We start from the raw sequence: 25046 nt of genomic DNA, 5'->3' as shown, positions 1-25046 counted from the left end.
AGCGGAATCAAAGCGAGAATGATTGAGATGCATGAAGCAACATCGTCAGGAGCTAGAAATTAGTTTCTTGTCTGTTGGTTTCTAATTTTTACTACGTACTTAGCTATATCACAGCCACGTTTGTAAACGAAGTTAGTAGTTAATGTTTTAGTCGTTCATTGGCCATTATTCTCTTTTTCTCTTTAACTTAACAAATTTCAAGAGATTCTATATTCTATATGTTTAGAACAATTTTGTGGGATTTTGCCGTCAAAATGTGCTCTACGTACATTATAATAAATAATTCTCACAGCCCTACTTGCAAGAAACTAATTTCCGTTTGTTGCTCTTATTGGAGGCCGTGTAGATGGAATGAAGGCGACACTTACCTACTTTCAAAGATGGATTAATAAACATTTCGAAACAAGTCTTTCTTAAGTCTTTCGAAATAATTACCACGAAAGATTAGCAATATTAACTAGAAGCTTCTAAACACAATTATTTTCTTACTCATGTCATATACAACGTGTTCATAAAATAACACATAAATTATTTTTTTCTAAAGAAAGAGTTTTTTTCCAAAAAATTCTCAAATACGTCAATTTCGTTTTAAGGAAGTACTTTTTATGCCATATCGTTTCTGTCAGTGATGTCAACCGTATACAAAAAATATGATGGCACCGATGTTTTTTTTAAGCAATGTGAAAGTACGTCATTTCTACTTCATGACTATGCAAAATTATTAGTATGTTAAATGAAAAAATTTCGAAAAAATAAAATTCAAAAACTGAAAATAAACTGTGTAGTTCATTTAAGTTAACATAATGTTAATGTTTTTGTGGTAAATCGAAACCAATCCGCTGAATGCATGATTCTTTAATTAATTCCTTTGTACTGACCAACTTATGTCTGGATATTTATATTATAATATATACATATATATTATATACCAAATAGTATATAAACCAATAGTAATTAACGCAGACTTATGGCTTCAATAAAATGGAAATCTACCAAATTATTCGGTAATTGTTCACGAATATCTCAATCAGACATTTCCTAATAGATGAATCGGAAAACGTAGTACATCGAGTGGCTGCCGAGATGTCCAGATCTCAGTATGTTCGATTTTATAACTTAAATGAAGCAGTTTATTTTCAAATTTAAAATTTTATTTTCTAGAAATTTTTGTGAGGTAACATACCAATAATTTTGCATAATCATAAAGTAGAAATAACGTACTTTCACATTTCGTAAAAAAAAATCTGAGCTTGTCATTAAAAAATATATCGATGACGTCATATCTTGTACAAGGCGGACGTCACTACCACTAATAATATGTCACAAAATGTACTTCTTTAAAATAAAATTTAAATATTCTAGGAGTTTTTTTGAAAATTTTGTAGTTTAAAAAAAAAGTAATTTATGCGTGACTTTACGAACACTCTGTATAAAATGCACTATTTCGCAGCAAATAAAACTCAATATACGTAATAATAGTGACTACATGATATAAAAATGTAAATCTGACGGCAATAAATTGGCTATTAAGTATTTAACTTGCGATTTTCAGTAATAACATTGAAAATCTTATTGGTAATCTCCGAGAGAGTCTAAAAGTAATTTCAATCACAGCTCTTTAAAAAGGTTAAAGCCCGCTAAAATGCAATATTTCCCAACATCTTTAACATTAGATGCTTTGAGTACTTTATCGAGAACGACGTGTGCAGATATCGTATAAATATAAAAAGAAAAGTTTTCAAAATACTTTTTAATTTGCGTCGTAATAAACAATTTCAATCAACTCAAATTGGGAGAGCCTCAAAAAAACATGCAGAAGGAGAATCAAGGAACATTTCCCATCTCCTCATCTACCTCAAACAACATCCTGCTTATTTATTGATTGGCAAGGCAAGCAGTATGGACCTGTTACTAGATAGAAGAATCAAATCTTTCTGAAAAATAAGCATCTATTGGTCTTCTTTAACTTCCACGTCGCCGTTCATCTCCTTGACGCAGTCCCCCCCGTTTGTCATCTCCTGAGGCCCCCCTCCACCCCCCACTGACTCTCCGGTCACCTCATAGGGCCGCAGAATGGCCCTAACGGTCTGGAAGTGTTTTTTAAATCCGAGCTTCGTGTATAGACCTTTAGAGGCGTCGTTTTCTGGACGGATCACCACGAAGGGGAGGTAGCCGCGTTCTGTCACCTTCAAGAAAAACGTTGGAATTATTAAAGATTAAGTAAATTAACTTACTATTTTAGTGAGATGCTTCGCCAGAATAATTCCATATCCTTTTCGGCGGTATTCGGGTCGCGTCTGCATGGAAAACATGGCCCCGTAGTAGGACTGCACCATCCAGGCTGCCAAATCGCCTAAAAATATCTCGTTTATTTTGATAATTAATTTTTAAGGGTATTTCAGCACCTTGAGCAGAAAATACGCCAAAGCAAGGCAGTTTTTCGATTAGTTTTTCAAACACTTCGATACACTCCATGTGGTTGGCAGGGTACAAATCGTGAATCATTTGAGCGTGCTGTTTTTTGAGCTGACTCAGTGCAGCCTGCTCCGCAATCACTCTGTTAATTCGAAAATAACTAAAAAAATCGACAATGATCAGAAATACTTACAGGTTGCTCTCAGTTTCCTCCAAGTGGGGCTCGACCAGTCCATACACGTCCCCATAAAGCTGCTCCATGGTACCTATTTTATTGTAAAACTCCTCTATTTTGTTCATAATCTTGGAATGTGTAAAATTTAAATATATGGGTTGCGACCAGTCTACGAGGACATCTTCCGTTTGCAAGAGCTCTAAGTTTTCTAACTGGTCGCATGGACAGAAGACGCTGAAGGATTCGTATAGTTTGTTATTGGGCTGCAAAACCAATATTCAAGAAATAAATTCGAAATGTCATTAATTCGAAATTTACCGTTCTCGTCATTCCTGGAAAGTGCAATATCACAGCTTGCTCTGGCCAATTTTTCGTTACGTAGAAGTGGAAATCCCACACCCTGTCGTTTATGAAAGTCTTCAAGGTTTGATGAAACTGCAAAACAATCGGAATAAGAAAAAACAGGCATATAGAAGCCTGGAAAGCTAAGCACAGGCGACTGTCTGGCTATATATTTGCGGGATTTTTAATTAATTTTTCCGACACACAAAAAACTCCATTCTTCCATTCGCTTCCATCAGTTTCATTCCCATTTATCAAGCAAATATTGACAGCAGTAAAGCATAAAAACAATGCTTTTTCGTCTGTGTTTAATCACGAAAGCTGTATGCGGGTAGTTTTCCAGGTCTATAAGCTGTTTTATATCTATAAACATCAGGCTAAATTGCACAAATTTGCATTTAAAATTGGAACTTGTTAAGTTCGCATGTTTAGCCGCCGGTTAAACGGTCGTTGTTACTCACAAAATAACGGCAAAGAGTACAGAATTTCTATTGCGATAAATTTCAAGGCCGATGGAGTTTAAGGTCAAATGCAACAATACACCAGAAAGTTTTTTTTCCTCGTTTGTGTATTAAAGTATTTTAAATCCATTGAAAATTTGGTTAAGAGCGGCTTTTTTGATTAGATATGCGACCGTTTATGCATTAAATTCGAATGAATAACGCTCGCGCGATTTACATTGAGTCCTGAAGACTATCGAAACAAAGTTATAAAGTTAATGATAATTATTATTAAAATGAGATTAATAGTTGTAAACAAAGCGAACGTAATTTATGAATACGGATATTAAATTAACTGTTAAAAGATTATGCTAATTTTTTCTTCGGGAAAGCATCTCACACACAGGGAAAGTCTTGGCAACGTTTCTTTTACAAATCTGTCGCTATTTTTAAAACCTAGAGAAAATAAATAAAAAAATAAAAATTTACACTTTACCAAAACGTAAAGAAAGCGAATATCTAAAATACATATGTGAAACGTTTTGAGATTCCTCTCTTAAATCGCACAGGAATGACAAAACACGTCATGACTAAATGTGAGACGATTTAAGATAAGTAATTAAAGTGCAATTATTGCCAATTTAGTTGAATCGACAGGTGCTATCACCAAAATTCATCACATGAGAATTACGCTGTTTGTCAAAAAGACTTTGAAAATAAAATAATAACGCGTTGATTGTCAGTATTAATGGGTTCTCCGAGTTCTTCTTGTTTGGCTCGTGAAAAATATAAAATTTCCAGTGAAAATGTAGACAAAATTTGACAAAGTGTGTGTGGAGTTGTTTAAGATTCATTTTAAAGAAACGTAATGAATATTTGCAGGAGATTGTACCCGTCTGAAAATAGCTACAAATGATACTTTTAAATTTTGATTGGTTTGGTAATATCGGAGGCGATATCATGTCGTTTACGTTCGGGTTTCCGATGTCACGCGATAAGCGAGCAGCAAACTTGGATGAATCTCAAATTGAATTTAAGTAAGATTTCTAAACAATGCGGTAAAAAGTATGGTGTGAAACGCTACCAAGCATCAATATTTAATTAAATTTTATTATGTCAATTTTGATATTAACATTTTCAATTCTTTTAATTTTTAAGAATAGAATCATATGCCAATAAGGGTCATTGGACCCGTGGAACTCCACACCAGTCTCAGTTAAAACTAAACGAGAATAATATTTACCCTTTAGTAAGACGACGGATGAACACCCTTGTTAACATTTCGGTAACAAATCATTCACGGCCTTCAAAATCTGGGAAAAAAATATTAGAAAAACGAAAATTAAGTGTTAACTAAAATGTATCGAAAGTAAATATCCAAAATGTGTGAAGCGTTATGAAATTCCTCTTCTCAATCGCTAAGGAATGATAATAAAGTCAGCTGTCCAAAAAATTGATTTAAGGTAAATGATTAGTATCTAAACGTTAAACCTAATTTAACCGGTTTTTCAAATATTATTCTATGTGTTGGTGATTACTGTTAATGATATTTATTAGTATTTAGTTTCTTCATTATTTTATTGTGAAAAAAAACGTTAAATTATTTAAAAAATCAAAATTAAAAGAACTAAAGTGTATGTAACGTGAGTATGTAAAACATGTGAAATTCTTTAAACATTTATCGCCTCAATCAATGGGAAATGACAAGTTTTGACATGAGTCATATTATGATTTCCAAAGATTAATTTGAGGTAAATGAAGGTGTTTCATCACTCTACCTTAGCTAACATGTGTTATTTGAACTTTTATTACCTGTGTTGGTGAGTACTCTGAATGATATTTATTAATATTTAGCTTCTTGTTATATGTCCGGAATTGAACTTTTGTTCAAATATGGGTAACCAAGTGTTTATTCATGCTTATTTAGCAAAAGACCTTAATAAAGGGTGAATATTATCCTTACTTTTAAATAAGAATAGTGTGCAATTCCACCGCTCTATAAACCCCTATCTTTGTATAAGGCATTATTACAAAGTAAATTAAAAAAATACTGAATAATCCACTTTCTCAAATTCTATTAATGAACTTACCTTAATGGAATCGGGTAAGTAGTTACCGAGAAATTCTATGATTTCTGGAAGCTCGGATTCTTCAACCAATCTAAAATTTTTTCCCTCAAGTAGAACTTCTTCCATTGCTAAAATATAGAAAACATTATAGCATTTGTGGTACTTGTCCAACGAACATGTTATTGTCCATTATTTATGCATTTTATATTCTCATTCATTTGTATGGTTGGATACATTTATTCTTGATTTTATTGGCTGACCGCCAGAAGTATTATTTCTTTTCAAATAGGCATTTCAATAGTTTATTACGCCTCGTTAATGAAAAAACTGCAATGACGTCAGCTAAAGTACTATCATCTGCATTAAAGTCCCTTTTTCCTCATTCTATGGTAATGCTCACCTCGCCCAACAAGGGACGATCCTTTCCTCACTGCCGAAACTAGAGTTGACTCCCGTAAAAACCCTTTTTCTAGACACACACCCCTCAAAAAACTACCCTTTATCCCGGCTTCCCAAAAGGTAAAATTACCCGGCACTCTCACTCGTATTTGGAGACGCTATTGAGAAAATTGATCGGCGGATTCAGGGGCGCACGCTACGGAAGGGGCGCGGAGACAAAAGCTGCCACCCTCGTACGCTGCACCCCTCTTACTACTACTGCAGAAACGGGGTGCTGCCGGCAGGAAAACGCGTCAAAATTGGCAAGTTTACGGGGTTGCCAAAGAGGGCTACAAAGTAAAGGTTTTTGTAGTATACTGTTACCATACTGCTATAGCAAAATTACTTTATTAATATGTGCTATGGCAAAATTTCTTCAAACATATTATTTATTACGCATAAAACAAATGCTTATGGTGGCGCCATCCATGCGCCAATGCGATATTTAAGTCAAACAAAACAGAGAGTGAATTCAAAAATTTTCTAAAATCCAGGTGCTCTTAATTTAAATTTAAAGTAACTTTTAACGGTAATATAACAATGAAATTTCTGGTTACAGTATTTACCTCCGTTCTCCTTCAGGCCGTCATCGGCCAGACTTAAATTGCACATTCTCGGCGCTAAATGAACACAGGCAAAACTCACAAAAAATTATCGCGTATTAAGAACAGGAATTCTTGCAGGAATGAACAAACAAAGAAACGTCTGCATCAAATGTTTATACTGGGCATTCTATATATACCTCTGTATATAGTTTTATATGTGAAAAGTTGGCTGAAGAGGCCGGTTACCCAACGAATGCAGCTAATTTTCGAATCACGTGATTTGGATATATTTAGCCCATTTAGAAGACATACGAGGTGGTGGTGGAGACCACAGTGAAGACCATAAAATGCGACCAATGGGCTGTAGTAACGCTCAATGGCGTGCTCGTATTTTGGTGACTCATTAAACGTTTCCAACTCTCAATCACCAAATGATGATAGCGCCGCCACTGCCTGGCAAATATAGGCAGTGGCGGAAACGAAGGGACTTGACGATTAAATTACTTCAAAAACAGAAACATAATAACAAAGTCATATTATACTTATTTGTAAATTTGCAATTTCGGTTTAATATACTACTTACTGTCAAATACATTGACTGCAAAAATTCAAAATGGTTAGAGATAGACATATCAACTAAAAAATTCTTCTAGTATGAATATTAGACTTAATTAAAAATTTTTATAAATTGGCAAATATATCGGGTGGTTTATATAAAAAAATTGGGATCAAAAGTATAAACCTGCCGCATGGAATTATTAGACATTTTCACTTTCGTTTTCTAAATATGTCCCCTTGCAAAATTTATGTTTTTAAGGTTATTTTAATGCATAATTTTAGGCATAAATTTAAGGACGTAGCTCGCGCGATAAGGTGGTACTCTAGTTGAAATGACAATGGTATTCTGTAAGAAATGTTTTCCTTATAACGATTTGTATGTGTGCGACCTGCATTCCAGCCAGCTCGCAGGTCCTCGTTTAAAATTCCCATAATTGCCAAGAAAACCGTGCATTTCTAACAGCATTCCACGTTACTACCAGGTAAGATCTGAACAAATGTTCTATAGAAATCTCAATTAATCTGCGAAGTAAAGCTCAATGACAGAGAACACGTGAATATCAGACACAATAATTGTTATTCTCAAACAAGGAAAATATATTCAGTTTCTCTGGAAATCCATAACTAGAGCGACGTCATTGGAACGCTGACGTTGCGCATAGCGAGGTTTTAATTCATATTAAAAAAAACTCTTTCCCACTCCTGGAAACCCTCGAAACAAACAGAGACATGTTATAGGCATGATGACGTCGAATCTAGTTTAATCTCTGATTTCCAGACGCCCTCCACAGCGCCGGCTCAATGAGATATCCAGTTCGATACCGCTCTTCTCTTCGCAGTGTTTCATTTCAAAACAGCTGTTTTAGCCCTTTAAAAATACCGACAAAATGCTAAAAATCATCTTCGCGTTTTGGGTGTGTTTGGTCGCAACTACTGTACGAGGATTCGAGCCTAAACACCATGACAACCAGGAACTTTTCCATGTTCTAAGGTATGCGACAGTTGCGTAACAGCAAAGACTTATCTAGAGTTTTAGGGACGTAAACATCAAATGCAAAAACATCACCAGAGTTTATGCTTTGAATGAGCCTTCAGTGCTGGGTACGCCGTTGTATTTAATCGAATTTTCCACAAAACCTGGACGACATGAAGTGCGTAAGTATTGTTAAATTACCGAAAGCTTCGATACCGAACAAACACTAAATTTCTATATGCTCATGAAATAATTGTTTAGAACCAAATCATTGATGAATATTATTATCTTAATCTAAAATTGACAGGATATGTTATTGTCTAGAATTTTAATCAAGGTGCTTTGTAGTAAAGCCTGAATTTAAGTACATAGCAAACATGCACGGGAACGAAGTTCTGGGCAGAGAGCTTTTGCTTCAATTGGCAGATTATCTTTGCGATGAATATTACAATGGTAATCTGGAGATCAAATCTCTCATCCAGAACACCAGAATCCATTTAATGCCGAGCATGAATCCAGATGGATGGCAACTGGCTACAGACACCGTATGTATCATTATTGTGAAGGTAAAATATAGAAAATTGACACATCACTATCACTTCTAGGGAGGGAGAGATTATTTAACTGGAAGAACCAACAACAATTCGATAGACCTAAATCGAAATTTTCCAGATTTGGATAAAATTGTTTTTGAAAACGAGGAAGAAAATGTGGATCGAAACAATCATTTACTCGAGCAAGTGACAAGATTAAACGACCCCGTAATTATCTCTGGTATTTTAATCACTAATGATAATAAATGAGAACGAAATTGTAGCTTCAACCGGAGACTAAAGCTGTAATACGCTTGATAATGCAAATTCCTTTTGTTTTGAGCGCTAATTTGCACGGGGGAGATTTGGTGGCCAACTACCCTTACGACGAGAGTCGCACCGGGTCTCAAACTGACGAATACACTGCCACCCCCGATGATGAAACTTTCAGGTTTCAATACCCATATTAAATTAAATTTCTCTACACATAGAAATGATTTTTAAGGTACCTAGCACTATCATATTCGGTCAACCACGCAGATATGGCCAATCAACACAGGAAAGGCTGCGGCAACACGGAATCTCAATTCTCCAAGCAAGGGGGTATCACCAATGGCGCACAATGGTACAGTTTACAAGGAGGTAATAAATTCCATTTAAAAAATACGATTTCTTCAGTGTTTACATGGTTTTTGCCCCGTTTAGGCATGCAAGATTTCAACTACCTTTCAAGTAATGATTTTGAGCTTACCCTAGAATTGGGTTGTGATAAATACCCCCCTGTAGAGGATTTAAAATCTGAGTGGGAACGCAACAGGAAAGCTTTAATTAATTATATTTGGCAGGTTATTAATAATTTATAAATTTGTCATGCATATGAGCTTAAAGCACGATTGTAGAGCCATATTGGAATCAAAGGTATCGTTTATAATGTGGACTCAAAGCATCCTTTAAGCAACGCCATAATTCACGTCACTAACGTTACTGGAGGCCATTCTTCTGAAATCAAACATGATATCACTTCAGGTAATTTTTAAAAAATTTTTGATTGTAGAAATTCAATGTGTTTTTAGTCTATGACGGAGATTACTATAGACTTCTCACTCCTGGAACTTACAAAGTGACAGCCCACAAAGATGGATATCTTCCACATTCCAAACTAATCACTGTCACCAATCCACCTTTCACTCCTGCTCAAAGAGTGGACTTCCCATTGAAGCCAATAGCTGTGAGTTTATTTCCAAACTATTCAAATCTACTATATTAAATTGAGCCATTTTCCAGCATTCCAAAGACCATACACACAATCGGTATGAATATTAAACTTTTTTTGGTTTTTAGTGGTGATGGTCGTGAATGCAGTTTTGGGTTTTTGAAAGTTTTTGTAGTGTGAAAAACCATCCTTTGTTCCAGATACCCTCATTCGTCGAAAATGATAATTTTATTGAGCCGAAAATCGACGATCAATACGCCATTCAAGACCGCGATTGGGAGGCCTGGGCAGAAGAGAGAGAGCCCATTTTAGAACCCATTGCAATCGCTTAATTCGGGAATTTTTTTAAAATGTATCCTAAGCAGTTACAACATTTATTTCAAGTTTTTAACAGGGTATTGTAGGGCTTAGGAAGGCATATGCACTCAAACACAAATTTTCTTTTAGTGCACAAAACTATCACGTAATTCATATAAGGTGAGTAAGTAGTAAATACACACTTACAACCATTATACTTAAGAAATAATGTATAGTAGGAAAATTTAAAACCACAGGTATCATAGAATACAGTTTTAGCTGTAATTATTTAGGGAAAAATAATGATAAATTAATAAATTAAAAAGTTTAGAAATGTACTAACTTTCCTGTAAAAGACAAAAATCATATCCTGATAAACATAACATTTACACACTACTACCCAGTTATTTAATTACTAATTACCAACCGACGCAAAAATGAAAATAAGTAAAAGGCAACGCGGCGCTACTGTTTTGTCAAGACATCATACTTCAGTGAGGTTGCAGGATTTATAGCTGCTATAAGCGAGATTTTGATAAATATCAATAATACAAATACATTTTAAGAATTGACTTCCTTCACTAATTCTACACCTGAGCACTTAATTCTTAACTTGAGAGTGCGATGGGGAAGTTTGTGAATTGAACGTCAGTCATGCTTTCTTTTCTCTGAATAATATTTAGATGAAGAACTTTTGCTGCTTTTGCTGGATTTCTCCTTATCAGACCTGCAAGGTTTAACCTAGCAAAAACTGCTATATAGAACACTAATTTGTATTTTACCTTGATGAGTGACTAGGAGATGAGATGCTACTGGATTTAGAGCTACTCGATGAAGATGATTTGTTGCTGGATTTGTGTTTTTCACTAAATTTTTCCAAATAAACTTAAAATCCCTTTAAAAAACTTCTTACCTTGACTTATGGGCATGCCTATGACTCTCAGATTTGGAACTTTTTGAAGAAGATACATAGTCTTTTTCTGATGTTTTCAGTTTCTTAATACTGCAACAAGATATTTAAGTTTAAACTTAGCCAAATTTTGTCACAATTCTTCTTCTACCTAACGCCTCTGCAATTGGAGCAAATCCAACTGTCCATAACACTTTCCTCATTAACCACAGGCTTGTGGCACTCTTGATGATATAAAGCATGACAATCTCGACATTCTAAAAGTCTATTCCGCACACCAACATCCATTTTATTGCAAACAACACAACTAAGATCATCTTTGAAGAGGTCTAGTTCTAGGTCATTGTCTGAATCATTTGCTATAATAGGAAGAGAAAATTATGCTTCATTAAATGTTTGAAAACAGTGTACAATATGATAAACTCTAGCCCCGTTCTTAGTGAAAAAAATGATCATAGCCCTATTTAACAACAATAACTACTTATTAAATTCCTACCTTTATCATCATAAATTGTGTTGGTTAGTATGGGTTCTTCGCTCTCTCTAGGAGGCAATTGGTTTTGAAAGAAATCAGTATAATCTTTCACTATGCCAGTCTTCTGAAAGATGGCCTCTTCTAGAATATACTGCAAAGGAACTGGATCGCCTTTCCGTAGGCTTCTGCTCTCATACAGAAGTCCTATGCACTTCACAAGATGGGGGTCTAAGTCGTTGCTATTGGACATGTTTTCAGCGATGTTTGAGTGGTACAAATTATTTGTAATTTTTAGAAAGTTTTTGACTCTTTTAATACAGTTTCGAAAGAAATTTAAAAGTTTTCAGAAATGAAAAACCTACTATATAACATAACCACAAGAATCTCCATGTCAGTTGATTGAACACTGATCCAAACAAAAAGCTATATTTTAGGAATATACGTCATACGGCATGCATGCCATAATAAAAAATTATTCAGTTATTTTGGTCATTAATGATATTTTTATGCTGATCATCGTAGAAGTTTGATATTAATGGATAATCATACTGTATTTTAAAGTTCATAACAAAATTAAATAATGTCATAAATTTTTTTGATTTGATACTTGCATACTGTATGACGCACATAAATTAGATTTTTTTAACATTCCCTTGTACCGAAGGCTATTGCCTATATTATGTTGTTCTATTGTCTATTTTGTGATCAAACAAAAAACAGTGTTTTTCAGTTAATTAATTATTAACAAAATCTTTTTTTTTAATCCCAAATTTGCAATCTAAAATATGATTAATTTCTTTAATAAGTGGTGTTTGAAAAATATCTTGAAATATGGAGTCAATAAGACAGTACTTATAAGCACTTGGAAAGGGAGAAAAAGTAAGATATATTTTAGGTTTTCATAATGTATTTAATGATTTACAATTATATTAGAAATTAATTACGTAGGTAATTAGGGCTATAATTGAGGGTCAGTTATATGAGAGGAAAAATGTTAAATTTTTTGAGAAAGCATTTTTAAATTGTGTCATGTATTAGATATTAATGAGAAAAGCGCTGGAAATGTTAGGAATATAAGCTTCCTTTCTATGTACAAATAAATATGGATAAATTCAAAGAATTTAAAGAAAATCTAACTTTGATTCTTATTGTTTTTATATGACCCGCCGTTTATAAGTAACAAGGACTGATGTTTGACTAGTTTGACAACTATAAGCAATGTGGTTATTAGTCATGTATGGATGCAGATGGCGCTAGTGAGGCATTTCGTAATGTGCCACCATTTTAATTTATCTAAATTTTTCTTGCAGAAATTACAAAAAACCACAGAAAAGCGCTACTGAACGTTAAAAAAAAAAAGCGTTGAACAATTCGACGAACACAAAACACAACGTAAAGTTCCCCCGGAAAAAGGCGGCGAGAGAAGCAAATTGCGTTTGCTCTGTATTAAAATCAAGAGATCGTCGCGCGCCGCTCGGCCCATTCCCCATACCTTCGTTGTAAAAAGCCAGCAAATGGACGGGCGCGTTGTTCGTCTGTTTTAACAACGAAAGTCGCCATTGTTGTTGATTAAAAAGCACGCGAAAGGCGTAGGCCCGTTTCCCGTGGATAAATTCAGCTCAATACCGCTTAGAGGACGAAATTCCGTTCCGCAGGTCCATCGTCCCGTAATAGTGTTGAAAGTGGTGCAATGTTTTTTGTATGTGTATTTGTGGTCGGCCTCGGTGCTCCCCAATAACGATTCCGCGTTTCGTAAGCTTCGCCTCGTCACGTGGGAGTGTTCCGTTTAAAACCTGAAACGTTCCCGATTAGCTTTCGGAGCAAAATGTCCTGCTAGAAAATCAATTGCCCATCCTGCTAATCATCCCATGGATAAGGATTCCTATTTCCGCCGCACGTAGTTTGTATGTTTTCGGAACCTAATTCGCCGGCAAGCGACTCCTACCGGTATTTAAATAACAACTGGTTCAATTACGCGTTATCGCGCCACCAGACTGGGCGTCCTGTCCAGGCGACAGTCCGGACTTTTCAGTCGTGAGATGCAACGTCCCCAGGACAAAACTGGATGAATGGGATTGCGTACAGCCTCGGTGAGAAGGCCCCATGCGGATGTCATGGCCCCCGCGTTAACGGACAGCGTCCAAGGGCAGAAATTCGAGGGTGTACCACCCAAAAGTCACTTGGAGCCCGCGTCGCCAGTAAACAGTTTTGAAACAAACAAATACCCAAAGACAATCGTTACCAAGTGTAGTGATCCGGCCAGCCCCTTGAACACTGATGATTTGAGCACCAATTTGGACAGTCTAAGTTCAGTAGGTTACTCGTCGAAGGACAATCAACTCGATAGTTTCCTCACTGAGTTTAACAGTGCCTCGGATAAGACTTTGCCTGGGACAATCATGAATTTGGGCTCCACCTCTATGGGTGACCAAGGCGACAAAATGGGCCTCCCAAAGACTCTGTTAAATGTTAATAGGATTAGAAACTCAAGTGATGCCGATCAATTATTTGGCAACAACCTGGAGGGTAAGTGTTAATGTTGAAAAAAATGTAAAAACAAATGTGATACCTACTTTAAATTTGATTTATGGGATATTTCCAAGCTATGTTTTGTAATTTTTATGTTATAGTTCACCGAACCTAGCTTGAATAGGATTCACAAATTTACATTTAAATTTTAGTTGGCTAAGTCTAAATGTTTTTATTATTTTTTATAGGGTAAAATTATTTATGTCCCATTAAATTTAGTAGGAGCATAAAGTTCCTTGTAAAGGACAAATTATTAACCTGTTGTCAGTGTTGACTCTGAGTTAATTCTCTCTGAAATAGTGCCTAGATATTGACTGGATTTTTAATTTCTATGAAAACTAACATGATACTAAAGTTACTATTAGATTAATCATTGGGTTTTAAACCATTACACCAATATAGTATGTTCTGATTATTTTATTAAGAAGACAATCACTGTTAAAATGAATATACAAAGAGTTTAATTGGCCAATACTCTGTGCCTATTCTTTTTATGAAAATCATTATCCTGTTGGTGAAGTTCCCACAAGCAGTGTATATTGTCACTTAGACTAAATTGTTGATGGCTAGCAGGTTTTTTGTCCCTTAGGAATAACAAATCAATGCATCATTAACTTTGTCAAGAATATAATTTTAAATCTCTACTCATAGACCAATATTTAAAACAAAAGATTGTTTCTCCTGAAAAATCTTGTAAAATCTTCTTGGATATCTCCAGATTTGCTCACATTTGGATCAATCCTTTTGGATCTCAGATTTTTCACATTTTACTTGTTTCAAACCTTGAATTTTTGTTTTCAAATAAGACATCCTGTATTGTTTGAAATTGTGAAATTTTGCATCTCTTTTAATCTATAACAGGATCATCAAAAAAATTTTAATGCACTGAGTTAACTATCTTTGACTTGATCCTTTAAAACTTATGTGATATTCAATTATGTCACATTTGTTTTTGAGGTGTTTTAGAACTTGTTATCAAAATGTATACAAATAGGGGTTTTTTTAGAGTTAATAAAACCTCTTCTGTTTGCCTTTAAAAAAATAAAATCTTCAAAATTTGGAGCGAAATAGCTACTAAAAAATAATAAAGTTAGATTTATAATTCTCATAATTTGCTCTTCCAACTTTTTTTTATTACTAGAATCACTAATATTTTATTATGCAAGTGCATTAGAAGATAATTAAAGTGGTTTATAAGACACAAGGGCTTTGAACGTATATGCAAGAATATATTATATTTTTATTACAAGTGCATAATTAGATATAACAGCCTTCATTATTACCACACTTGAAATAACAATAACATTATCAAACGAGGACAGAAGCCTACATTAACTCATAAGAGTTGTATGGCTCTTGTTATTGCTCTCTTTACTCAATTTCCAGTTGCAATCTGAGAGCCTCTAAGGCGCTGATTTAGATGTGGTTCATTTCTTTTGTCTATTTCTTATTTGTTTTAATTGTGAATTTTATATTCATTCTGGGCCTCAAAATCTTTTTTACTATTGAGGATGCTAAGATCCCTGATGTTTATTGAACAAATAAAGATTTACCCTTATTATTATTAAAAAAAAAGCTAAGCTCTGTATCTGAGTGTGGTGTAATGAGATGAATTACTGGTATACTCCTTGAATTTTAACACCCCTTAGGAACTACAAATATATGTCAAACATGTTGTTTTTTTGAAATAATGAATTTCATTGTGAGTAAAACATAAAGAAGACGCACTTTCGCCAATTTTTTGACATTTAACAGTGTACACAACAAAACCAATACTTGGCTAGTTACTAGTCAATACTGTATTGTTGTTTTTAGAGGGTGTTTACCAGTCACAGCTTCACATTGCTGTTTTTAGTACTGCCATATTTGTTCTGAAATCGAAACAGGATACAAAATTTTGTTTGGTTCCAAAATATTGAGAAAGAAATTGTATAATATGAAATACAAATTGTATGCCAATCCCATTAACCAGTGCAAGTACATTCTTTCCATTGTTGGCCAAGTAAAATAGTGATCAGGAGACCAAATAAGAGAATAAATATCCTTTCAAACTTTTACCAGTGTGAGAAACAAACCACTATGTATATTATTGACATTAAGAACAATTCTGCATGTATTCCTAAATGTATTTCCTTTTGTCCATGAAATGAGAAGACCAGTTGACATGCATTTTACACCATAATGTTGAGGTGTTGGTGAGTCACAGTATTCTTACATTATTGTGAAACCCTCAATTAAAGGTATCACTCATTAGTTGATTTTTTGTTTCACCTTTCTGCTATTTTTACAATACTTAAAACAGAAGTCTGAATGAACAATGCCCCACCAACAGGTACATGTACAGGAACTTAAAACAAATCAAGTTTTCTTATGACATTTTTTTTGTTTTTACAATTGCTGAAATACTAACCTCAAAATATCATTAAAAAACATAAAAAAGTCTGTATTTCTGCAATGCATTAATATACTTAAAACAACTAAATTTTTAAAATGTATTATTTTTAACCCTGATTTCATTCACAGTTAAGATATATTAATTACATGAAAATTTCAGTTTTACATTTTATGTCTATTCTTATAAAAAAATTTTGATAAATCATTCGTTTTTCAATAAGCTGCATTTTTGTGGGGGGATCAAAACATATTTCATTGAACCAAAATAACATTATGTGCATTTTGGGATGTTCCAAAAATTTTATGGAACAAATTAAAGACAAAAACTGCATTTCACAATTTTTGGCATACAAATGAACAAATGGTGCTTGGTAATTTCATTACCAAAATGTTCAGGGATAAAAAAATTTAAAACATTATTTTCATTTTATTTGAAATGAAATATTTGTAATAAAACAAATAATTAATCTAAAATCTTAATTTCATTTGATTAAATTTTACTTTTATTCGCTAATTATTAACTAATAAATGCACTGAATCGTTCTTTAAATGCAGATGACATCATGCAACAAGTGATTAAGTCCATAGAAGGCAGTGATCAACTAAATACCTCATCGAGTGATCTTACTGAAGTGTTTGATATGAACATTGAAAAGGAACTTTTGGAGCAAGTAGATAATATGATGAATATTTCAATGGATGACCAACCAGATGAGCTGGAAACGGCTCAGAAAATAAAGGAAACTCAAGCTGGAGCCCTGCTTTCTGATTTGCAAACAAAGCATTACAGAGTGGAGAGGAGGTTGGATTTCCTTAGACGGCGCTGCTACAAACTTCAGGCTCGTCTTATGGGTCAGCACATTAGCGGAGAAGTAGTGGGCGTCTTCGAACAAGTTCACCGACTGATTAAAAAACCTAAAGACCCGGCGGAATCGATAAGAGCTTTCGGAACCTCGTTTGGAGACTCTGCATCAACACCTCTGACTTCTTCTTCGGCGAAAGCTCTGACTAGGAAACTAGAAACCGCGAAAGTGCTGCAGGCAAACACAGCTGCGCGTCAGAGGAATGTTCCTAAATACTTCGGTTCAGGGTCCATAGAGGCCTCTTTGTTCCGTAACAGTACCAGCGGACAGGTAAACATACCACAGTGGTCTAACCTGCATAAGGAGGAGTTAAGGAAGGTCAGTGATCAGCTGCGGTCTCAGTTGCAAATCGTTCAGGAAGAGTTGGATAGTGAGGCCACAGAGAGCAGCTCGGGTGGGGAAAGTTGTGACGAATCACAGAGCTATAACAATCCCCATCAGCAGTTTCTTAGTATGTAAGTATCAGAGAGTTAAATTAGCTGATTCAAAATTGTATCAAGTTCGAAAAAACTGACGTCTGAAGTACCTCACTATAATACTGGTATTTGTTATTAGTTTTGAAAATTGCAAAATTAGCCTTTAAATGATATCGTTAGCATAATTTATCATCGGGTCTGAATCAATTACGAGGCTTATTAGAGAATATTCTTTTCTTTAACTTATAACACAGAACTATGCATTTCTTAACTAATTATTTAAATAGTAATTTTTGAGTAGTTGTTTCAGCTCTGTATCTAAAATATTTTATTTACTCGTGAATTTCATTAATTCCTGCTTAAATTTAGTTGATATTGGTACTGCCTATTCTATCTTTTCGTGGTTTTCACAGACAAAAACGGGCCCTTTGGAAGTATTCAGTGGACCGTGCGGCAATTGCGGCGCGTTGGACATGGGTCCAATCTCAAATCTCAGATCTCGAATATCGAATTAGGCAGCACGCGGATTTGTACCAACAGGTGCGCTCCTCCAAAAGTCCTGTTCGTCTGGAGAACGTTGCTCTCAAGCCACAGCCTGTATTATCTCAGTCTGAGATCGCCGGACATCATGGTAAATCCAGTAAATTTCATTTTTGTGTGTTTATTTAGTAAGGACAATTTTTAATTTAGATTATGGAGCTTCACCTTTGGATAGTACAAACGCCTCGACTGCCTTGAATGGATATCTTGGGCAATTACCAGGAGCTCAAGCAGGAAAGGGGCAAGAAAATGAATCCTGTGCCAGAACCAGGCCTTTGGGTAGTTTTACAAAGAGGCGGCTTTTGCAAGTAATTATTATAAAATGCTTTTTTTTGCATTGATTTTAGTGTGTTTTTTTTTTACGAATATTAGGTCGCTGGTCTTTATGCAGTCTCGAAAAAAGCCGCTCGTCCTAGCACGGTGCGCTGTTCATGCGTGGCTTCGAAAACGGTCTGTGCGTTGTGTACTTTCCGGACGGATCCTACTCATCCGCGTGATTCACCCGACACTCTAAGCAAGGCCGAGAAAGTGGCTCTGCTCGATCCGGGATTTCATCCGGTTCTCTCCTCTTTCGAAGGTTTGGACTATCTTCAAAGATTGTTATCTGAGACTGAAGAATTTTTTTGGCTATAGATACCTCTCAAACTTTGCATCTTGAAGCTGTGATGAAGATGAACGAATGGCAACAGCGCAGTTTAAAGATGAAGACCATGAAGGTGCTTCAGAAACCCGATCGAAGCGAAAGTGCACGGCCTTACGAACATCGAAGCCAGAAACTCGAACATAGGAAGAAGTACAATCGGTTGAAACCCAGTACTGTGTCTGCCTTATCAGAAAGTGCGTGTTTAAGATAATTAAAGAAGGAATATTAGGTGACGTTTGCTTGTTTTTTTTTCTGTATTTAGAGATCAAGAAGAAGTTACGCGGTCGCAAGGTTGGTCGGCCGCCCAAATATAACAAACGGCCCAGCCAGGATTTCGATGCGATAGGGTCAGATGACGCAGAAGTGGAAGCCACCATGGGTCGGGGCAGACATATAGCGCAGCTCCAAGCTGGGCCTGCGTCCTACCACTCCCCAGGAGGGTCACCTCTGCTTCAAATGCAGGTAGACATTTTTTTGATCATTTTGCCCATGTTATCCTCATGATTTTGAACAAAAGTTGTTTAGTGGTTATCAAAAATTCTTTTAGTCTATATCTGGCTTCAAGCAGAACAGCCGTAGCAGCCGAGTGGGTTCCTATGACATTGACAATATTGTGATACCATACAGCGTGGCAGCCACCACCAGGGTTGAAAAGCTGCAATACAAAGAAATCTTAACGCCAAAGTAAGTTGCCGCCTGGATCTTATTAAATTTAGTTCATTCTAACGAGAATATTTTCCTTGCAGGTGGAGGTTAGCAGAGGATGAGATGGTGACAATTAAAATCGAGAAAAATAATGGAAGCGTGAGCGCCCTCAACGAGGATAGTGACGTAAGTGGGTTCGATTTAAATATGATTTTTCCAGTTTTGGCAAACAACGTTATAGATGAGATAAAAACTTCCCGGAAAATACGATTTTTGCTTTATAGAGACTTGAAAATTTCATTTCATATTGGTTGGAGTCTTATGATTTTTAAATATGACATACATATTTTGAATTTTAATAGCTTCAAAAACAAAAATAGAATAACTCCTTTTTATTTAAAATATTATGAAGCTATTTTAAATTATAATTAACTAAAATCATCTTTAGATATGCTTACTTTTATAATAGTAGCATGAGTAATAGCAGTAATTATTATTTTCTGTACCTACCACTTTAATTTGTGTGCGGTAAAACTTTTTCCGCACTCGCACGCAAAAATGTTCCTGTTTCAGCTTGAAAATGTGGGTTGTGGAGCCACTTTACCACATGCTCGTAGTAAACTATCGGAATGGTCATTTCTTTAACAATCAAGATCTGCAATATGGTTTTTAAGCTATTTAATAACAGTATTGCATATCTACACGTTATAGAAAATCCTTAATTTTCTTCTCCGTTATGTAAATAGCTATTTATTGTTAATTGATAACTGATATAGACGGAAGATGTAACTGAAGAGGCGGTACAAGCCCGACATGACCGCTCCGAACTTGAGGAGAAGAAACGTTTCTTGAGCTACATGAAGTTCCCTCCGGGCTACGGCAGACAGCGTTCCCACAAGCGGCACGACAGCCTCGCCGAATCGTCGGGCGCTAACACGCCCGATCCGGCAAGTCCACGGCACGACGGTTCCAAAAGTGCTGGACCCGAGCCCTTGTTGATGGGTTCACCACCGGCCACGCCGGGAACCGAAGAGCCGTTGCCGTCGATCGCGGTTGTGAGGCGACGGACGGTGTCGCAGTCGCGGTTCAGGGACATCAAAGAAGAGGGTGTGCCTCATATTGATTATGTCGAGGTTTGTTTTCATTCCTTGTATTTTAGAAGAAAAAAATATTTAAGCTATTGACAATTTTAATGTAAAACCCAAAAATGATCATGGATCTAATCTAAGTTTTTTTTCTCATGTTTGATTAGCGTAAACGAAAGTTGCTTGTGTAAATCGGCATTTTTATTGCGAAGTAAACTGAACTAACAATGACTTTTTCGAACGTCCATTAAATCTAGTTCATATACTTTAATCTCATTTTGAATCCAACCAAAACTTTATTTTTACCATGTATTTCATGTTTTTTTTTTTGCAGCAACCACCGTACGATGCTCGAACCTTCCCCTTGGCAGACCCAGATTTTGAGTCAATGGTGCGAGAAATGCCCGAAGCGAACCGCGAAGTAAAAACTAACTACCGGGCTCAGGACACCGGTATCGACAACGATTTCCATGTTAAAAATGAACTGCAGGATTCCGCAGACAGCGAATCCACTGAATCTGCAGTTGGTACGTTTCATTGTCGCATTCTGTAAAAATTCAATTTTGTCTCTGTGTTACTTGAATGGGCCGGTTTCAATGCCTATTTGAGCGTCAATCGAGACGTACAGTATTCCACGCGTATTCTACTCGGGTCTTTGGCAACTAAAGCTGAAAATAAACTAATTGTAGAAGTGTGTAACAAATTGAGTGTTCCTTAGATCAGTTTACGGGAGAAATCGGGGTACTATTTATTCTCGGTTTCTTACTTGAGCTGTTTGTGTTATAGGATTTAATTTGAATGCAGGAGAAGATGCCATGATGGACGATTACGAAGAGAACCTCATGGAAGAGGAGGACGAGGATGATGAGGAGGACCCGAACGATCCTGAATGGACAGACGCCGAAAAATCCAATTATCGGGATCGGCATCATCGGAGGTAGACCTCGAAGAAGTTGAGGTTTTTTTAGGGAAAAATTGCGGTCATTGTGTTGTAGAGCGTTCTTCTTTGTTCTTTTCAGGCGTCCTGAAGAAACAAATGGTTAAAGTTTAATTCACCGTTGGAGTTCAAGTTTGTTCTTTGTGTTATATCCAGACATTGAAAGTGATCACGGGGTGTTACACGTTTATCTATTTCATTCGTAACATTCGTTATATAATTGTTAAAACTAAAGTTTTCTTTATGCATAAAAAGAAAAAAACCTTGATTTCGAGTACCTAAACCTCAAAATTGGTAAATTTTTGACTGGATGGTTTGTTGCCAATACGATGAGTTTTTTTTAACTTCCCTTGACGAATTGTTACCGGACGAAGATAACAAATGACGCGCTATTACGCCTATTTGTTAATTGACACATTAAGCGCCGTGGCAGACACCAGTGTCTACTAATATTTTGTTTTACTAAGTCGCACGAATTCAAACTGTAGGTATTAAGCATCTCGCACACAGTCATTTGTGGTCACAAGGACGTGTCATTTATAAAGTAGTCGCATTTATATTGAGCTCTTAATTTGACGACAACTATATTTGCCTTTTTCTGTGGACAGATTATTTGTTTTCAAATATACAGATATAAATATCGAGTGCTGTAAATATCACTGCAGGCGCTCTCTTAAACGCAAATAACAATGTAGACAACATTTCTCTTGAAATCCAAGAACCAATTCCTGATTTACCATGCCATATACATATCGTTAAGATTTATAAGAAAACGCATACATAGTTAACATCGCTTATCTAGTGGATATAAAAACAAGAAAAATTGATATATTTTGATATTTTAGGTAAAAACTCTTCAACGTAATTTCGGATGGAATGGAAATGGCCCTGCAAGTATTTTTGGACGTCTGTCATTCAGTAAAGAGCAATTTTAAAATATTCACATTGCATTCATTTTAAAAAGTTAAGTTTATGCCATTTTGGTTTTCGTATCCAGTCATGATTTTTTTTGTGCAGCCACGTTCCATGTTAAATTTACATGTTTGACCTTGACGCAGGTGGTTGCCATTTGTTGCATAATTTAACTCCGTCTTAATTGTCAAACTGATCAATAGAAAACTAAATTTGAACATGAAAATCATAATAAGTAGACATATAGTGTAGCATAGATAAAAAAACGCATTGCCTGCCAATAACATTTATGCTCATTAAAAAAATATTAAACTCGACCGGGGGAATACAAGTTCTCGTTATAAATGATAGTTACCAAATGTGATTGTGTATGGGTCTACATAAAACTGAACGTCTCGGCTGCGAGTAACGAGACTTGATAAGCGCTTTAATTTGTTGCTGAATTGACCCTTTCCAAATAATTTGTCTAAGAATAACATTTTTAAATTATATGAAAATATCTTTCCTAGTTCATTGATAAGTTTACAGTAGGCAACGGTAACTGTTAGCCACTTTGTTAGGTGGTCCCTTGATAGATTTTTAAAAATTGGGTCTGGCGCTGAATGTGTTAATTACAGGGAAAATTAACCCGATTCGATATAAGTAATGTGGATTCAGAACTTATTTTTCTCTCCTACTCTTAGTGCCAAATATCTCAAAGCACTGGTAACTTTGTTCGAAAGATTATTTCCGCAGAAGTCAAGCAACTAACCAATGCTACGTCTACATTTATTCTACTGGAAGGAACTCTTTTAGGAAAAGTTAGCAGAACATTGATTTTTTGGCACTCATTTCAAAGTGTGTTGCATGTATGGATCAAGTAACTGTATAAATTGTATTAAATAGGCTTACAGTAATTGGGTTAGCAAGAGTTTTTACGTTTGCTTGCTAACCTTGTTAATCACGATATTATCGTTTTTGACAGCTAAACACTGTTTGAAATAGATAATACTTCAAAGTACTCTTCATAAGAGATTCACATATTGAGCGTTATTATGTAATATGGTGATGCTATTAACTTGCTAGGAAGTCCTTCTGCAACGGAAAAATTCGGTTAAATTGTACATAAACATAGAGGAAAACTCAAAAACAAACACAAAAAGTGATAGGTATGAATAAAGTGTATTTATTTTCAAACGCTTACGTAGCCAAAAGAACGTTTAGCTAAAGTTAGTGTTACATTTTTATAAGCAGATATCCTAAAAATTAAAATTGTCACTGAATAATTACCGTTGCTTTACTAATTTCCCAGTTCCCACCAAAATTATATCCACTTTTGCGTTACTCATAAGAGCTTTTTCTTGAAATAAAGCATAATTTGGTTGGATATGTAAATGAATAACGGAAATTGAACTAAGTTAATAATAGAAGATGAGTCAATTTCATCATTTACGTAGGGTCAGTAAGGTAAATGATTTTTTTGGGTGTTTTTACAGGAAGAAAACGTTTAAGTTGTAAAGGCAAAAAACTTCCTTCAACCGTTTTGAATGCCATGGCAAAATTTGAAATAGTATATTGCATTATGAGCGACATGAAAGTTTGCAACCGAGCCGTAGGCGAGGTAAGTAATTTTGACAAGAGAAGTACTAACGTAAGAGATGTGGACGATACTGTTCATCATAAAGTTATTGAAATCTCAATTCCGCTAATCTCCAGAGGTGACGTTTATTTGGGTTTTGTTTCAAAACAGAGTAATGCATGGTTGCCATGGAAATGTTATCGACTCAGGTGATAGCAGGAAATAATATTATGTAGCAGCACGAATGCTCTTTATATAACACTTGTCTCTAATTGTTGATTTCTTGTAATATAATGTTATCTATAATTTACTCGCATTGGAGCATAAAAATTTGGAGTTTCCATGAATCACCAAGCGAACTAAAATACTTAAAAAGCTACGATAATCTGTAGCAAAATCTTCGGTCACTGATGCTGGGAAGAAAATAATCAATTGTAATCCGGAGGGTATTTGACCGGTTCTAAATGTTTTGAATATGTAGTGCGGTATAATCCAGACGTGTTTCACACATAACAAAAAAATATATTGCAATCACTCATCAAAGCATTTTATTTCGATCAACGTCTTATCATTTTAACAAGATGAGCTTTTTGTCATTGTGCAGATTTCTGGTTTCAAGCGGTTACAGCTTTATAATGAAATATTTTTTACTACAACAATTAAGCACTTAATTGGTTTTTATCTTTGATGTGTCTATAATAACATAAAACTCTTTGGCTCTCGCATATACGACAAAAATAGAATTATCGTTATTGTTTATGTGAAATTACTGATATTTGAAACTTACAAGCAACACCTTAAGGAGGCGATTAAGGAGTTAATATTTTCTATGCTAATTAATAAAAACATTTTTATTAAATTATATATAATAATATTATTTTAAAAACTAATTTGAAGAATAGGTAAAAGAGAAATTGAATGATAATACTGGAAAGACGATTTAATTTCCGACTTGCATAAATAACCCAATATACATTTCTTAATTTTATTTCAAGTCTTTTGAAAATTTTAGTTTAGAAAAAATGTTAAAAAACCACATTGGTGTAAAAAACAAACAATAAATTTTACAATTTTTATTCATATTCGTCGATGAGTCGATTAAATTGTCGCTTATCGCTCAGACTGCCGGTGTTTCTGTTCG

General features: G+C 35.2%; 4 protein-coding genes across 9 annotated transcripts; 2 read left to right on the top strand and 2 right to left on the bottom strand.

The window, feature by feature from the left end:
• Window positions 1-1735: 1735 nt before the first annotated feature.
• LOC136341311 (glycine N-acyltransferase-like protein 3) lies at window positions 1736-6987 on the bottom strand. The gene is made up of 7 exons (XM_066286147.1): window positions 6446-6987; window positions 5463-5569; window positions 2909-3025; window positions 2609-2853; window positions 2406-2557; window positions 2235-2353; window positions 1736-2186 (listed from the first exon to the last, which is right to left on the bottom strand). Exons 1-7 carry the CDS (start codon window positions 6489-6491, stop codon window positions 1950-1952), a joined length of 1023 nt encoding a protein of 340 aa, XP_066142244.1. The 5' UTR covers window positions 6492-6987; the 3' UTR covers window positions 1736-1949.
• Window positions 6988-7221: 234 nt separating this feature from the next.
• Window positions 7222-10394, top strand: LOC136341310 (carboxypeptidase E-like). Of its 3 annotated transcripts, XM_066286144.1 has the most exons (12): window positions 7222-7464; window positions 7761-7973; window positions 8019-8137; window positions 8304-8500; window positions 8561-8716; window positions 8773-8939; window positions 8994-9130; window positions 9194-9333; window positions 9388-9514; window positions 9562-9716; window positions 9773-9798; window positions 9902-10394. In XM_066286144.1, exons 2-12 carry the CDS (start codon window positions 7870-7872, stop codon window positions 10011-10013), a joined length of 1440 nt encoding a protein of 479 aa, XP_066142241.1. In that variant the 5' UTR covers window positions 7222-7464; window positions 7761-7869; the 3' UTR covers window positions 10014-10394. The 3 variants fall into 3 exon arrangements, with proteins under 3 accessions (XP_066142241.1, XP_066142240.1, XP_066142243.1); XM_066286143.1 differs by lacking the exon at window positions 7222-7464 and having other exon boundaries at window positions 7629-7973; XM_066286146.1 differs by lacking the exons at window positions 7222-7464; window positions 9773-9798 and having other exon boundaries at window positions 7635-7973.
• Window positions 10313-11878, bottom strand: LOC136341313 (integrator complex subunit 12-like). Its single transcript, XM_066286150.1, has 5 exons — window positions 11405-11878; window positions 11060-11267; window positions 10912-11001; window positions 10781-10864; window positions 10313-10725 (listed from the first exon to the last, which is right to left on the bottom strand). Exons 1-5 carry the CDS (start codon window positions 11631-11633, stop codon window positions 10647-10649), a joined length of 690 nt encoding a protein of 229 aa, XP_066142247.1. The 5' UTR covers window positions 11634-11878; the 3' UTR covers window positions 10313-10646.
• A 171-nt stretch (window positions 11879-12049) lies between these two features.
• On the top strand, window positions 12050-23612 carry nsl1 (non-specific lethal 1). Of its 4 annotated transcripts, none has more exons than XM_066286141.1 (13): window positions 12050-13909; window positions 16862-17624; window positions 17999-18216; window positions 18276-18433; window positions 18498-18702; window positions 18759-18962; window positions 19031-19230; window positions 19316-19452; window positions 19515-19599; window positions 20190-20546; window positions 20833-21025; window positions 21285-21450; window positions 21518-23612. In XM_066286141.1, the coding sequence occupies exons 1-12, from the start codon at window positions 13453-13455 to the stop codon at window positions 21437-21439; spliced, it is 3132 nt and encodes a 1043-aa protein (XP_066142238.1). In that variant the 5' UTR covers window positions 12050-13452; the 3' UTR covers window positions 21440-21450; window positions 21518-23612. The 4 variants fall into 4 exon arrangements, with proteins under 4 accessions (XP_066142238.1, XP_066142237.1, XP_066142236.1 ...); XM_066286140.1 differs by having other exon boundaries at window positions 21285-21456; XM_066286139.1 differs by having other exon boundaries at window positions 12051-12262; window positions 12694-13909; window positions 21285-23612.
• The last annotated feature ends 1434 nt before the right edge of the window (window positions 23613-25046 follow it).

This window comes from Euwallacea fornicatus, chromosome 9, assembly GCF_040115645.1.
Source record: "Euwallacea fornicatus isolate EFF26 chromosome 9, ASM4011564v1, whole genome shotgun sequence".
NCBI classification, from domain to species: Eukaryota; Metazoa; Arthropoda; class Insecta; order Coleoptera; family Curculionidae; genus Euwallacea; species Euwallacea fornicatus.
This window is presented reverse-complemented; position numbering and strand designations above follow the sequence as displayed.